A 16155-nucleotide genomic window follows, 5' to 3' on the forward strand; every position below is an offset into this window, starting at 1 on the left:
ATAAGAGGCTAGTATCAAGAATATTTGAAGAACTGATGAACTCAACAATAACAAAACAAACAACTTGATTAAAACACAAGTGAAGGACTTGAATAGATTTGTACAAAGAAAATATACGAATGGCCAAAAAACGCATGAAAAGATGCTCAACGCCATTGGTCATCAGGGAAAAGCAAATGAGAACCGCAATGAGCTACCACTTTACACCCATTAGGAGGGCTGTTGGGCTTCCCTGGTGGCGCAGTGGTTGAGCGTCCACCTGCCGATGCAGGGGACACGGGTTCGTGCCCCGGTCCGGGAAGATCCCACATGCCGCGGAGCGGCTGGGCCCATGAGTCATGGCCGCTGAGCCTGCGCGTCCGGAGCCTGTGCTCCGTAACGGGAGAGGCCGCAACAGTGAGAGGCCCGCGTACCGCAAAAAAAAAAAAAAAAAAAAAAAAGGATGGCTATTAATAAAAGATTTTTTTAAAAAGCAGAAAACAACAGCCATCGGTGAGGATTTGGAGAAATCAGAATCTTTGTGCACGTTGGTGGGAATGTAAAATAGTGCAGCCACTGTGGGAAACAGTGTGGCAACGCCTCAAAAAATTTAACCATAGAATTCCCACGTAAGCCAGCCGTTCAGCATCTGAATATACACCCAGAAGAATCGAAAGCAGGGACTCAAATAGATATTTGTGCACCTGTGTTCATAGCAGCGTTATTCACAACAGCCGAAAGGTGGAAACACCCCAAGTGTGCACGAATGGAAGAATGGATTCGCAACGTGCCGTCCATCCACACCAAGGATATCGTTCAGCCTTAAAGCAGAAGGAAACTCGGGCACTTGCTGCAGCAGCAACAAACCTCAAGGACATTATTCTAAGGGAAATAAGCCGGTTCGAAAGGACAAATACTACACGATTCCACTTACAGGAGGTCCCTGGAATAGTCAGTCAACCAGGGGCTGGGAGCTGCTGCTCAATGGGGACAGAGTGTCAGTTTGCGAAGATGAAAAACGTCCGGAGATGGTGGTGGCGATGGCTGCACAGCGGTGTGAATGAACGTACCTGATGCCACTGAGCTGCACGATGAGAAATGGTTCAATGGCAAATTTTATGTTATGTATATTTTGTCACGATTAAGAAATTTCAAAATAAAAACATGTTTAATGAATCGGGAGGGGTGAGCACTGGGGACTTGAGCGTGAAATGAACTTGCAGACTCACTGGAGCTGAATCTAAATAGGGAAGGGACGCTGGGGGTCCCCGATCCTTGGTGGGCTTCCCGTGCTCCCCCCAACTCCGAGCCCAGGTGTCCACAGCGTCCCACCAGAAGCACTGTGTTGTCACCCTGACCTCAGCTGGACCACAAGACGGGACCCCTGCTGACCAGGGCTGGCGAGTGGCAGGGCTGGGAGCCCACATACCCCCGGAGCAGCCACCAGCCCCAGGGAGGACGGGGCCCCTTCAGAGGCAGCTCCACGCGGACTTGCCCACAGCCTCCTCTCGACAGTGCTGGGCGGGGTGGGGGACTGGTCCCTGTGTGTCCTCTGAAGGCACGGGTCATGTCCTGTGACATCAAAAGTTACATCCTCTGGCATCACAGGTCACAACCTCTGATGTCACAGGTCACGCTCGCCGGCAGCATCACATCCTTGTGGACCCCTGTGGACAGGCAGCCCCGTCATCAGCCTGTGTCGTGTTCAGGGCCGTGGACGGTGGTGCCAGTGGGTCCACTGTGCAGGTGCCTGGTTAGGGCCGAGGGGCCTGTCCTCGATCCCATGCTATCCTGGGGTGGCTGCTCCCTGGAGGGAGACATGCCCACAGGTGAGCCCCGGGTGCCCCCCCCGCATCGCACGTCGATCGTCCTTGAAGGTGGACGCTGAGACCAGCTCAGGTCCCAGATCTGCTGGGCCAGCATCTGTTCTTATTTGCTCGTGATCCCGTGGTTGGGACAAGGCTCCCACACTGGGTCCCACCGTCACTCTGCGGGCGGCTCACGTGGGGGACAATCCGGAGGGGGTGAGGTGGGCTGGGAAACGCCGGAGGGTGTCCAGTGACCATGTTTCGCCCTTTCTCCTGCTCACCTGGGAAGGCGTGTCTCCTGGAACCTGAGTGCATGCAGGTGAGTGCCCTGTGCCCTCCCCTGCCTCGCGGGTGGGTTGGGTGACCCCGGCCACAGTTCCACACTCTCTTTGAGACCCGCTGTGTCTCTTTCAAACAGGGGCCTCAAGAAAACACAAAAGGCATAAAACAGCTAGTGGACATGTTTCACATTTGCTGCCCAAAAAGAGAGTGCGCGTACAACAGGCCAGGCGCTGGGGTGGGCGGGGCAGCTGGAGGGCAAGCGGGCGGCTGCTCCCATCGCTGACCACACAGCAGCGTCTGTCCACCCGGCACCGCCGTGCGTGTGGGCACAGCCATGGCCCTGGCCGTGATTTTGTGTGTCCAGCGCTGTGGGCATCCCCCAGGCCAAGGGAGCCAGTCAGAGCACCCGGCTCGCCTCGTAGCTCACACGGGCGCTGCTCCCAGCGTTTAGGTGGATGGCACTGATGCCTGTTCTTCCCTCTTTCTGCCTCTGACGTCTCGTCTTCCAACGTCCTTCCTGTTTTATTTGTTTACTTCTTCTTATTTGTCCGCCTCAGGACCACCTTAAGTCCAGTAGCCGCTGGGCCCAAACTGTGCCTCAGACCATCCTCATCTGTTTGTCCAGTGAACTGATGCTCTTTTAATTCTATGAGAACGACCCTTGGTCGGGTTAGGCCGGGAGGAAATACCTAAACCAAACTGATTCTGAGTATTTCATTTAGACCTACCAGTCTGCCTCGGCCTGGGGGCCACGCCTGCCTGTGGGCCTGCCGGGCTGTGGCCATGAGGGTGACACCAGCTAACACCAACCGCCCTGTGAATCTTGGTTCGTGTAGATTTATCCTTAAAATCAGTCAAAACGGTCCTTTTCTGAGAGTCAGTCTGCAGTTCAGTGATGAGAGAAGTGGCCCTGACAGACTTCACGCTTTATAAACCAAGGTGACGGAGGCACTGACGGCGGCCCCCGCCATGCCCGCAAGCCCCTGCTGGGGAGTTTTCTCAAGTCAGCATCTGGGCAGCGGCCCGGGTGTGAAGGGCTGGACCTGAGCTGTGCCCTGGAACACAGGCCGGGGTCCCCGCCACCGTCCTCGGGAAGCCAGGGCCACCACGTAGCAGGCATGGGGGAAGGGGAGCCGTGCAGACCCTTGGGCCTCGCGGAGACAATGCCGGGCAGCAGAGGGTGATGGCACGGGGCCACCTCGCCTACTGGCGAGCCCCGAGGCACGGCCCCTGCCCCCCAGCTGCCCTGGCCTGGAGTCCCCCCCCAGCCCCGTGGGGCTGCCTACGACCGTCGTTAAAACACTAGCACGTGGACAAGGACGACCACGTGAACCACCGGTTTTCAGTGAAACCACCAGACAGAAGGGATTCGGGTGTTTAAGTAAAAGTGTCACAGAACTGTCCAGAAATAGACGCTCTCGACAAAGCTAAGTCCATCGCTGTGGGACGATGGCATGGGGGAACCTTGTCTGGACTGCGTGTGATCAGACCCCCCAGAACGAATGCCCAGATGCTCGGCTGTCAGGGTAGAGCTTCTCCAAGCACGGCCGACTAGGACCTGGGGGGTCACCTTGACCCTCGTGTTAACAGCAAGTGGTCTCCCCAGGGGTCTGAGCGAGCCCCTGGCCTCTGCCCCCAGCCCAGCCCCTGTCTGTGGCCTGTCCGCCTCAAGGTCCCAGCAGAAGACCCACCAGAACCCAGGGGCCAGCTCACAGGCACCCCCAAGGCTTCCCAGAGCCCACTCCTGCCCCAGAATCACGGGCTCCTCTCCCACCCCTGAAGGGGGCAGTCCGGCCCCCAGGGCTTCCCTCCCCCCATGTGAGAGGAGAACATGCAGATCCTGCAGCAAGGGGCTGGGACCCGCCGTGCTGGGCACACGAAGCAGAACTGGGGCGCCCTCGGCTCCCCTGCAGCCTGCAAGTCTTGGTCTCGCTTCCCTTGTGGAGACCTGGCCTGGCTGAAGCCCCCGCTGTCTTTGGGTTTCTGGACGGAAGCACCAAGTGGGCAGCGGGGGCTCAAGGGGGCCTACATGGTGGGCTCGGGGGGGACGGTCTTGATGGGTCAAGTGGGGTCTGCGACGCTGGGCGTGTCCAAACCTCATGTTCAAAGCAGGGCGGCCGAGCGCATGGGGGGCTCGGGAGGCACCCTGGCCCACAGGGGTAGGCTCGGGCTGCACCGCAACGGGGGTCCTGAGGGGCAGAGGCCAAGCGTGGGGTGGGGATCTCAGGGGGTGTGCCTGGGACCACAGAGAGGCCTCAGGACCACTCGTGCCCGTGAGGACAGCCACTGCCTGCTGTGTGGACCTGCCCTGAAGACCCCACCGGAGGCCAGCCCCCCGGGCCAGAGAAAGCATAGGAGGCATGGACCTAGGCCCCCCGGCCCCCAACAGTGGAAGGCAGGCCCTCCGTGGCCCGGACCCACCGGCAGTGGACGCGCCCCACCCCGCTCTGCCCACCGTTCCTCCTGGGCGGCTGGTGGGGGCGGGCCACCTGGGGGCGTTAGGAGAGGCTGACACCGCTGCCTCACACATTTGGCCTCGTTTTTTAAGCGAGTCCATCGCATCTGGTTCTTCCCAATTAGTTTACTGAGACATTTGCTAACCTGTCTGGATGTCCGGTTCCATTGACCAGACGCAGATATCCCTTCTCTCTCCCGACGGCCAGCGTCGGGGTCCTGCGTGCAAACCTGCTTCCCCTGAACTACCGAGGGGTGGGCGCCTGGGGCTCATGGCTCTTTCCTCTCCAGGAGCTGGAGCAGCAGCTCATGATAGAGAAGAGAAACTTCCGGAAAACCCTCAAGTTCTACCAGAAGCTCTTACAGAAGGAGAAGCGGAACAAAGGTAGCCTCGCTGGACGTGGGCCGGGGCCGGGGTTGGGGGCCACTTTGGGCTGACTCTGCCCGCCCTCAGGCTCGGAGGTGAAGACCATGTTGTCCAAACTGAAGGGGCAGCTGGAAGAGATGAGGTCCAAGGTGCAGTTCCTCGGGCTGGTCAAGAAGTACCTACAGGCAAGGTCCCCACTCCCCTCCATCCAGAGGCCCGGCGCTCACAGGGCTCCTCCCGCTAAAACCTTGGAAATCGGTCCCTGTGAAAACATACACCCCCCTGCCGAGAGGCCACCCCGCCCCCCGGGTCAGGGGCGGGGTGACCTGGCAGCAGGTCAACCCGACAGTGCTGACTCGCGCCCCAGGTCATGTACGCGGAGCGGTGGGGCCTGGAGCCCTGCGCCCTGCCCGTGATCGTGAACATCGCGGCCGCCCCCTGCGACACACTGGACTTCAGCCCCCTGGACGAGTCTTCTTCCCTCATCTTCTACAACGCCAGCAAGCGCCCGCGTGGCGGCCGGCAGAGGAAGGCCCGCGTCCTGCAGGCTGGCACGCCGCTGGGGCTCATGGCCTACCTCTATTCCAGGTGCAGCGGGGAGGGAGGGCGTCTCTGTGCCCCCCAGGCCTTCAGAGACAAAAGCAGGGAGAAAACAAATAGGCCCTGCGGTGCAGGGCAGGGGGTGAAAGAGGTGAGAACTCTAACCTGCCCTCATCTGAGACGGGTTTGCACTTTTATCTAGAAAGTTCCCTCTAAGTCGCCTGTGTCGGCTCCCACTGGCCTCCAGGTCCTTGGCCGAGTGGCTTCAGGGCCACGGGCCCTACTGGACCCGCACCTGTGGGCCTGGGCGTCTGGGTCAGGTGTGCGGCCACCGTGACTAACAGCCCGGTGGGCTTCTGAACCTGAACGCAGCCGGGAGCCTCAGGGGCACCTGGACCCCATCCACTTTCCTAAGTCAGACACCCCATAGTTAACGTTGGGCTCCCCGGGGCTGTGGTGAGGTTGGCCCCAGCCAGCTCTCTGCAGCGTTTCTGGGCATCAGCAGGGCTTAGGCTCACGGGATCCCCTAATAATGCAGGTGCGCGGGCTCACCTACCGCGGGAAGGGCCAGGCCCCTCCGTCCAGGGTCACAGGGGCCCCCGGGCCACACCCAACCCTGCCATCCCTCCGTCTGTCCCGCCAGCTCCACCTGGTTGTTGGGCACAGGGCGGCCTCCTCCAGGGCCCGGCCCCCATCAGGGCTGGGTACAGACCTCACCCCAGTGTTGACTTTTAGGGACTCATGACACCACGTCGGAGCCCCTGGGGTCTTCGGGCTGCAGGCCGTGGTGACCCCAGACTGCTGGCTCTTGGCAGCCAGCGGGGAGCGGGGACCCTCCCGGGGCAGCTGACTCTCCCTGCTCCCCGGCTCGTTCCCCCGAGGTGGGCTGACTGGGGCTCCTGCTCGCGGGGCTCCAGGCTACCCCTCAGACTCCAGCCTCCTCTGCAACGTGGGCTGTCACACGCCGCCACAGGCACTGTGCTTTCCAGGAGATGAGAGCGCGTGCATGCGCCCCGGTATCACAGGGCGTGCCGCGCATCCTGTGTGAGCACGGCATCTCCGAGGGGGCGTGGGCTCATCCCTGCAGACCCCGCGGGTGTCCCCTCTGCGGGATGCTGAACCCGGGCTGCCTAGTCTCCAGCCTGAGCCAGGCTGCAATGTCCCAGGCAGAGGCTCCCTCGTTCCTGGACCCCCACCTCTTTCTCGCTGCCCTGGCTCCCTGCACCCAGAGGTGGGGGACCCTCCCGCCCTCAGTGGCCTGTCTCCTAACCCAGCGATTTCCGGCTGGGGCTGGGCCACTGCTCCGGCTCAGCTTTCCGAATCGTTTCTAAAGGACACAGTGAGGCCTTAACAACGGATGTTACCAAAGTCCTCGGGCTCGCAACATCCAGGGATTTCTAACGTGACCACTGCTCCCCCCACTTACTTCTGAGCGGCGCTCCTGCTGGCCTCCCTCCTGGCAAGGGGCTCACGTGCACATGCGCCCGTGTGCGCCCACCCCGGGACGGCGGGGCTGGGGGAGCCGGGCCGCGTCCTGGCGGCTGACTGCCCTCTCCCCGCAGCGACGCCTTCCTGGAGGGCTACGTGCAGCAGTTCCTGTACACCTTCCGGTACTTCTGCAGCCCCCACGACTTCCTGCACTTCCTGCTGGACCGCATCAGCAGCACCTTGTCCAGGTACCCGCCGACCCTGACGAGGACGAGGCCAGAGCCAGAGCCGCCGGGAAGGCCCAGGCGAGGGCAGAGAAGGGGAGCGGGGCGCAGACGGGCCACGGGAAAGGGGCAGGAGTGTCAGGAGGGGCCGGCGGCTGGGGAGGGGGGAGGCCGAGGGCGGGGGCTGGGACACGTGGGAAGACGGTGAGCGCCAGGCCCGTGGGCTGGGGGAGGGCAGCTGGGGGGCAGGGAGGGTCCCGCGGGCCTCAGCCGGCAGGTGGGGTCAACAAGGGAAGGGGTGGTGGGCAGTGCTGGACGTGCTCTGGCCCTCTGAGCTGGCCTGTCCTTGCCCCCCACACTCCACACAAGCCCAGGCCAGGAGCCCTGGGAGGGGAGGGACTCACGGGAGACCCCAGCCCCCTGCTTCCCCACACGCGGCGCAGGGCTCCCGCCCTGCCTCTCGGGACGCCTTCCAGCCCCTGGGTGCCGTCTGTGAGGGTGGCAGGGGCTCCAGGACGGGCACCAGGTGGGCGGGCTCAGACCCCAGCGCTCAGACCCCCATGCACACACTGGCGTGGGTGCGACGCCAGGCGGGCGCGGGTGACCTGCATGGCTCAGGCCTCCATCTGTCCCCAGGGCCCACCAGGATCCCACCTCCACCTCCTCCAAGATCTACAGGCGCAGCTTCTGCCTCCTGCAGGCCTGGCTGGAGGACTGCTATGCCGTGGACTTCAGGAGGGACGCCGGGCTCCTGGGGAGGCTCCAGGACTACCTCGCCTCCCAGGTGAGGGCGCGGCTCGGGGAGCGGGGCCACCACCCCTCTGGAGCAGCGGGCGACCCCGCGTGCTTCTGCCCAGATCCTGCCCTTGGACGGCTCCGCAGAGCCCCTGTTGAGCCTCCTGGAGGTGGGCACCGAGCGGCGGGCTGAGGGCGCCCCACGCAGCATAGACCTGCAGGACCCCAAGGAGGCGGAGGACACCGCCAGGCCCCTCAACGCCCTGTGGAAGAGGCTCTCAGAGGACGGCATCTCCCGGAAGGTGCGGCCTTTCCCGGGGAGCCGGCGTGGGGACACCGCCTACGCAGGCACACACACTCCTGTGCTCATGTGCACACACACGTGCCCTGGTACACACACACACGGACAGGCACACGTGCACAAACGGGCACGCGCTCCCCGTGTTGCCGGTCCTGGGCACCAGCCCTCTGGCCCTGGACAAGGACAGCAGAGGGCCAGCCAGGGGCTCAGAGCACCCCGCCTCCCTGACTCTGGGGCCAAGGCGGGGCCGGGAAACGGCCTGGTACGGGAGCAGGGTTGAGGGAACCTCACCATGATGCGTGCAGACAGCCCCATCCATGAAATGACCAGGACAGGCGTCCTCGACCCAGCACGGCTGCGGGCGGGAGGGATTTGCCACGTGGCTCTAGCTGAGCCAGGCTGCGAGGGCCTGGGCCTGGGCCCACCCCCCACCCCGCCCTAACCTGGACGGGACCCTCCGGGGCTTGGTCTTCCTGCCCTGCAGAGCTTCCCCTGGCGGCTGTCCCGGGGCAACGGGCTAGCGCTGCCCCACAAGGAGCGCCAGTACAGCATCGCATCCGCCCTGCCCAAGCCCTGCTTCTTCGAGGACTTCTACGGCCCCTATGCCAGGGCCAGCGAGAAGGGGCCCTACTTCCTGACCGAGTACAGCACCCACCAGCTCTTCAGCCAGCTGACGCTGTTGCAGCAGGTGAGGGCGGGGCTGACGCTGCGGCAGCGGGTGAGGGCGGGGGCTGACACTGTTGCAGCAGGTGAGGGCGGGGCTGACACTGTTGCAGCAGGTGAGGGCGGGGGCTGACGCTGCGGCAGCGGGCAAGGGTGGGCGCTGAAGGCCCTCAGCAAGAGAGCGCCAGGTGCACAGGCCCCACGAGGTCCCACAGGGCGGACACACACACACACACACACACACACACACACACACACACACACACACACACACACAGACACACACACACACACACACACACACACACACACACACACACACACACACACACACACACACACACACACACACACACACACACACACACACACACACACACACACACACACACACACACACACACCCTGCGTGCTGGAGGGCGCCCTGCCCTGCGGGCTGGGCGGGGAGCCGCGTGTGCTAGGCCCTCCCTCCTGAAACTGGGTGCCCAGCCCCCAGCTGCCCCTTCCCAGGCCCCCAGGCATCCTGGGCCCCCATCACCCCCCCCCCACTGTTGTCTGGGTGGCCGTGCAGAGTCCCTGGGGGCCCAGCCCTGTGACTCCCGTGCCCCCCGTCCTCCCTTGGGCCCCGGCTCTGCCTGACCTCTGCGTCCTTGTCCCCGGCAGGAATTGTTTCACAAGTGCCACCCCGTCCACTTCTTAAACTCTCGGGCCCTGGGCGTCACGGACAAAAGTGTGGCCGTCCCCAAGTGAGTGTCCGGCGTGGCTGTCAGAGAAGCCTGGGATGCAGGGCTGGCCGGAGGGCCTTGGGGCCTCACCCAAGCGTCTCCTGGACACGCCCAGCACAAGGGCGACGCCTGCGGTGCGCGGCTGGCCCCCCGCCTCGCAGGGCCCGTCCCGCCAGCCTCCTGGGCCGGGCGCCACCCGGGGCCTGGCTGGGACGTGCGCCTGCGTCTCTTGCAGAGCCAGCTCCTCCGGGTCTCTGTCGGCCGAAACCTGCAGCTTATTTCTGCCCAGCTACGTCCAGGACACGTACCTGTTACAGCTTCTGAGAAGCGCAGACGACGTCAGCACCTGGGTGGCCGCCGAAATCGTGACCAGCCACACCTCCAAGGTTGGTGCCCTCAGCTCTGGCCCCAGCACAGAGTCGGGGCTGCTGGCAGCAAGGGCACCTCCCTGGGAGACCCCCCCTGCTGGGGGTGCACGGGGGCTCCAGGCCCACCCAGGCCTGTCCCCGCGGCGCGGACACGCAGACCTCACGCAGGCACACCCCCGCTCACAGCTGGACGCGGCGTCACACACACACTAACGCGGCCCCCGCGTGCTCCCACACTCCTCCTGCCTCGGTCGCGACCCAGGGCCGGGAACTGGCCCGCTGGCCTGAGCTCTCGTGGCCACTGTCACAACAGCACGGGTGCATGTGTGTCCTCGGCCAGTTTGTGGAACAAATTAAACACTGGTCAGTGGTCCCATCAAGGGGAGGTTCCTCTGGGTCCCACAGGCCTCGGCCTGGACCAACGCCCCTGCTTCAGGGCCAGCACCTCCCTCAGGTCCCACCCAGGCAGGAGGGGCAGCAGGTGGGCCTAGCACCCCAGAGTGCGCCCAGCAAGCACACTGCTGCCAGGGCCTCGGACGTCCTTCCGCCGGAGGCCAGACGCAGGCGGGGGTCACAGGGTCCTGCCTGTAGGGCGTGGCCACGTGGAAGAACCGGTGGGAACCACGGGGCTCCTGCTGTGTCACCCGGCCCCTTCCCGCGGGTGCACGCCCACTGCCTCCCAGGCCCAAAGCATCAGCTCCCCGGGCAGGAGCCGCTGGAGTGGGCTGAGCACGAAGGGGGAGCTCGGGGTGGGGGACCCTGTTCTGTCCCAGGAGCTGCCCCAGAGCCCACCGTGGCCACCAACTCCCCGAGAGACGGTGAAGCCCGGACGTGCCCGTTCTGGCATTAGGAGCCTCTGCACTGTCTTTCCTTTTCTAGTTTCCTCTGTGTCCCCCAAGCCCCTAGGGGCAACCCCAAGGCCCATGAACACATGCCGAGTTTTCCACTCTTTCCCCTTTTCGGGAGAATTTTCTTTAAGGGTTTAGCAGCTGACAGACTGACCCGTCCTCACTTCTGCCAGGATGTGGCCTGGCCCCCTCCCCGACCCGGTTTGTTCCGATCCACGACGTTATCATGAGAGACATCAAAGTGCAGCTTCCGATCAGGGGTATCACACGAGGCCTGGGTGCTCGGGCTTCCCAGGGGACCTCGGCTGCCAGGGAGTCCTCACCCCAGAGCCTCTGCAGCTGCCCCGCCCACAGGTCACCACGAAGGGGCGCCAGCGTCCCCAGGCCACAGGACGGAACGGTCTTCAGACCCACCTGGGACGCACCCGGGGTCAGCGCCTGGCGGGAAGGAACCACTGTTGCAGTGACCAAACTCTCCCCATTGCGTGAGCGGCTCCCCCGTCCCCGCGAGCAGAGGTCGGAGGGAGGACTGTTCACGGGGCAGTTCCGCCTCAGCAGGGACAGGACAGCGCAGGGGCCGAGAGGAGACAGCGCCAGGAGTTCTCAGGAAGCCACGCGGGCACCTCCGGCGAACACGCTGATCAAGTTCTGACGCGCTGTCTCACGCATTGGGCCCCTCACCACGCTGCCGGCACAACCCGGAGGCTGACTTCTACATTCGTAAACTCTGCTCTCAGAAAAATTTGTCAAAACTCAAATTTTGAGCCGGAGAATGTAACGGAAGACTAGTAAAAGCCCTCAGTGGTAACAGTGCGTTCCTTCCAGATCACATCCCGGGGTGGCGGGGTGGGGCGAGACAGTGCAAACACAAGGTCAAGGAGAAAAGGAAACAGTGTGAAGTTTCTCACCTTCAAGAAAAGCTTCCCTTTTTGTAGATGCATAATGGTGGGACCCGGCTTCATCAGACAGGTGTAAAAGTGACGGAACACGACAGCCAAGAGCAGGAGGCAACCTCATATCCGGTGATGCACGAACGGATGAACAACGTGGGGCATCACCCACCCTGTGAAAACATTCAGCCCCACGAGGGAACCAGATGGGGACACAGGCCACGACGGCTGAGCCCGGAGGGCAGGACGCCGGTCACAAGAGCAGACCCACCGTGTGACCTGACCTGACCGGTACGAGGCTCAGCCGTGAGCGGACAGCTCTGCCTGGACGGGCTGGAAATCGCCTACTTCACATCCATCTGAACCTGTGAGGAAAATGACGAGGTGTCAACGTAAGAAGCAGGAGTGGGTAGATGTTTTTCAAGATCCTTTAAGAGGCACTCGAGCCAGAGAGCTGGGAGGCAACGGTGCTGAGTGACCCCAGGGCCCGTCCTGTGACCCAGACAAGGGTCAAGCCCAGGAGAAGGGTGTCTGGTTGGGACCCGCAGGCGATGTTCCCACCTGAAGGATGTCCCTGGCCGTGGCGACAGTCCACAGGGTGAGGCAGCTCTGAAATGAGGGGTCAGCTGAATTCTCCAGAACCTTCTGGAAGTTGCTGGAACTGTGTAAAATCCACACGCTAACTGTGGGGCCGTGAGGCAGGCCCCTCAGGTCTGCTCGGAGAGAAGAATCCCACTGGGGTAGCAGGGGCTGCTGTGGGGTGTTCCCATCAAATCCGGTGAATCTGCCCTGCCGACCAGCGGCCCCTGAGGCGCTGCAACCCCGTCCCACCGTGGACTCGGCTGGGCGGACGACAAGCTGAAACCGGCTCCCCATTTGCCTCTGGACACCTCAGCTCCATCTCCCCGAGCGGGGGTGCCCTTCCCGCTCCCCCCATTTGTCCTGAGCAGAGATTTGTCCCGGGAGAGAAGTGAGATGGACTTGGCACACCTTTGTGCCTTGGTTTTCTGGGCCCCCGACGCCCTCCCCTGCACGGAGGTGGGCGCACCGCCCTGCACCCTGACACTGGCCCCTGTGCCCCGTCCCTCGTCTGAGACGGAGGACGCTGAGCGTCTTGTTCTCTGGTTTCAGCTGCAGGTGAACCTGCTCTCCAAATTTCTGCTGATCGCGAAGTCTTGCTACGAGCAGAGGAACTTCGCAACAGCCATGCAGATCCTGGGCGGCCTGGAGCACCCGGCCGTACGACAGTCCCCTGTGAGTCACCCGGGGGGGCCTGGCTGCAGCCACGCAGTGGGCACAGACAGGGCTGTAGGAGTTTCACCTGTGCTTTTATTTTAGGCCTGGAGAATTCTACCCGCAAAGATAGCAGAGGTCATGGAGGAGCTGAAAGCCGTGGAGGTACCCCTTTGCGTGAGCTCCTGGGCAGCTCATGTCCCGGGGGAGGGGGGGATCGCCCGGCAGATCCTGCATCGTCGCGCCCACCTCACGGCCCCCCCATCATCTCCCCTGGGGCCTCGGTCGCTCACCTGGGCAGAGGCGGCAGGGTTGCTCCAGGGCCGTGATTCCAGCCTGGGGTGCAGGTGCCCTGAGGCCCTGCCTGAGTTTGGCCAACCTACATGCCTCCTGGCCGCCCCCATGAGATCCTAAACGAGGATACGCCCTCGGGATGAGGGGTGTTTCCCAGACTGATGAGGCAGGGGCGGCCTGCAGCCGGCCCCAGACGCAGTGCGCGCCGGTGGGGGGACTGTTGTGTGTCCTCGGTTGCCACCACACCCAGGGGTCTCTGTGGCCGGCCAGCCAGGCTCCCAGTCTAATTTGGGCAGTGGGGTCACCTGGCTCTTTTCTGGAGAGGAATTTGCCACCAGCAGCAGGAAGCGCACGGCTTTCTGGTGGGGGTCAGTGCTCCTTCTGTGTCCGCAAGCTTTGGACACCTGCACTCTCCCCAGCCCCAGAGCTAAGGCACACTTTGGACTGGCTGATAAACCGGGGTGCCGTAGCCCCCATGCAGCACTGCTGGGCACCTGGGCTGACCTCTCACCTGTCCGTCCCCACCACCCCCCGCCCACGCCCCTGGCTGGGCCCCAGGTCTTCCTGAAGAGCGACAGCCTGTGTCTGATGGAAGGACGGCGCTTCAGGGCCCAGCCCACCCTGCCCTCAGCCCACCTCCTGGCCATGCACATCCAGCAGCTGGAGACAGGGGGCTTCACCATGACCAACGGGGCCCACAGGTGGAGCAAGCTCAGGTGAGGGGCCCACAGGTAAAACAAACCAGGTGAGGGATCCACAGGTGAATAAGCCAGGTGAAGGGCCCGCAGTTGCAACAAGCCAGGTGGGGGACCCAACAGCTAGAACAAGCCAGGTAAGGGGCCCAAAGGTGAGCAAGCCAAGTGAGGGGGCCCACAGGTGAAACAAACCAGGTGAGGGGCCCACAGGTGAGCAAGCCAGGTGAGGGCCGCCCCCATCTCTCCCGTTCCTCTGAGACCTGGGCCGCCTTGCCCCTCACGCAGCCCTCACCCCAGCCCAGGCCTCCACACCCTCTCCCCTGGGTGACTTCCAGCCGCCTCCTTCTCCACAGACAAGGGGTACACAATTCGCACAGTCCAGCGTCCACGGCCCCAAACGCGGCCCCAAGGTTGCCGTGACCTGCCTTCCTCCTGGGAGATCCAGGTGCACCCAGAACGCCACCTCCGTGCGACCACCCTCCCTGACCCCCCGAGCCACATCTGCCCTCTCTCCCTGCCTCTGCTGACCCCCTCGGGGCCCCTCCGTAAAGCTGTCCGGAGGATTCAGTCAGTCCCCACCGTTCAACTGCCCGGCACACCTGCGGACCCACCTGGGAGGAGCAGACTGGGGGGGCTGTCGGTGGCGACCACCACCACGGCCCTGCCAGGGACTCAGACACTCCCAGCCAAAGGCGATCGCGGCTCCTTTTGGCCTTGGAAGCCCACCCTGGGGCCGGCCGCTCCTTAGAAGCCCACCCTGGGGCCGGCCGCTCCTTAGGAGCTCCAGGCCCACGGCCCCCCGCAGCGCCCCAGGCCCGCACTGCCCTTCAGGACAGTGCCACCCTGTCTCCAGGGAGACCCTCCCCCCATGACCTTTCACCCCACTCTATCCTCTCCCCCCACTTCATCAGCCACACGGCAGCCAGGTGGAGACCGGTCAGGCCTCCTCAGGGTCCAGGGCAGACTGGTCCCTCTGAGTCTGGACTTTGACGCGGCCTGGTTGGGACAGTGCCTGACAGCAGGCTGGGAACCCACCAGCTGCAGACGCTGCCCCCGTGACTTGTGCAAACTCACGTTTCGTTTCTTCCCCCAACAAAGAAACATCGCCAAGGTGGCGAGCCAGGTCCACGCGTTCCAGGAGAACCCCTACACGTTCGCCCCCGACCCCAAGCTGCAGTCCCACCTCAAGCAGAGGATCGCCCGGTTCAGCGGGGCGGACATCTCCATCCTGGCCGAGGACAGCAGGGCTGGCGCCCACCAGGTGGCCAGCGAGAAGCACTCCAAGAAGATTCAGGACAAGCTGCGGAGAATGAAAGCCACGTTCCAGTAGCGCAGGACAGCGGGCTGGGTGTGCAGTCCACACCGAGGACAGGCCTGGGGTGGAAGGGGCCGTGCCTGCTGTGTCAGACAGGGACCCCCACGGCCCAGGAGGGGCACCGGGGCGGGAGCACGGGCTCAGACCCAGACCCGAGAGATGGTGCCAGGAGAGGCTGAGGGGGGTTTCTAAGGGAATTTTAAAATATTTAAACCGAAATAGGATAGGTAAGCTCCCCAGGAGCCGGTACCCATTTGTATTTCTCAAAGATAAACAGCTTTCACCCAGTTCTCTGGCCGTTCAGCCCCAGAAACCCCGCACCCCAGCACCCAGCTCAGGCTTTAAACCCAGGCGCCCACTGAGCGGTGTTCCCACGGGTCTGGTGTACGTCTGCCCACCAACGAAGGGCCAAGACTGCCCTCTGACCCCCTGCCGGCCACAGATTCCAGGGGCCCTGAGGCTCCCCACCCTGGGCTTTCTCCCTGCCGGGCCTCCCCCTCCTCCAGCCCCAACCCCTGGCTGCTCACCCAGGCCCAGGTGCGGGTGCCAGAGCCTCGCAGCCCTTCCCACCAAGAGGCCCGGCCTTGCCTCCGTCCCAGCCCGGCCTCCTGCTGCCGGAGAGCGCCTCATGCTCCACACTGGCAGCTCCCAAGTGCCCCGTGGCCCCTGTGCCCACCGCCCCACCACCGAGAGCACTTCCTGCTGGGGCCGGTACACCTGGGCCGAGGCTCTGCTTCCAAAGCATGCAGGACTCAGACAGCCGCTCCAAAGCAGAGACACAGCCTCAGGGGCCCTGAGAGCTTCCCTCTGCCCTACCTGGGGGCCTGGGGGCTGTAGGGCCGTGGCCGGGTCCCCCCCTTCTTCAGCAGCCACGCATGTGATGCACACACCCACGCCTAGCTCCCGAGGCTGGCCGTCACCAGCGCTTTCTGACGAGGAAATGAAGCCTGCTGCCTCGGTGGTACCAAGCTCTTGCCCAGGGCTGTTTCCAAACTGCGCTCGGCCA

General features: G+C 63.5%; 1 protein-coding gene across 1 annotated transcript in view; it reads left to right on the plus strand.

Moving 5' to 3' along the window:
* KNDC1 (kinase non-catalytic C-lobe domain containing 1) overlaps nt 1-15165 on the plus strand; it is a gene marked incomplete at its 5' end in the record, with an annotated part of 56307 nt that extends 41142 nt beyond the window's left edge. Inside the window, 14 exons of the mRNA XM_082672982.1 lie at nt 2077-2106; nt 4815-4908; nt 4978-5075; nt 5258-5478; nt 6993-7106; nt 7719-7866; nt 7940-8119; nt 8603-8806; nt 9445-9527; nt 9742-9892; nt 12744-12866; nt 12951-13010; nt 13698-13855; nt 14933-15165. Of these exons, the coding sequence (XP_082529108.1) occupies nt 2077-2106; nt 4815-4908; nt 4978-5075; nt 5258-5478; nt 6993-7106; nt 7719-7866; nt 7940-8119; nt 8603-8806; nt 9445-9527; nt 9742-9892; nt 12744-12866; nt 12951-13010; nt 13698-13855; nt 14933-15164 (1896 nt within the window). The 3' untranslated portion in view covers nt 15165. The remainder of the gene's footprint in view (nt 1-2076; nt 2107-4814; nt 4909-4977; nt 5076-5257; nt 5479-6992; nt 7107-7718; nt 7867-7939; nt 8120-8602; nt 8807-9444; nt 9528-9741; nt 9893-12743; nt 12867-12950; nt 13011-13697; nt 13856-14932) is intronic.
* Nucleotides 15166-16155: the final 990 nt, after the last annotated feature.

This window comes from Grampus griseus, assembly GCF_964374135.1.
Source record: "Grampus griseus genome assembly, chromosome: 16".
Classification (NCBI taxonomy): domain Eukaryota; kingdom Metazoa; phylum Chordata; class Mammalia; order Artiodactyla; family Delphinidae; genus Grampus; species Grampus griseus.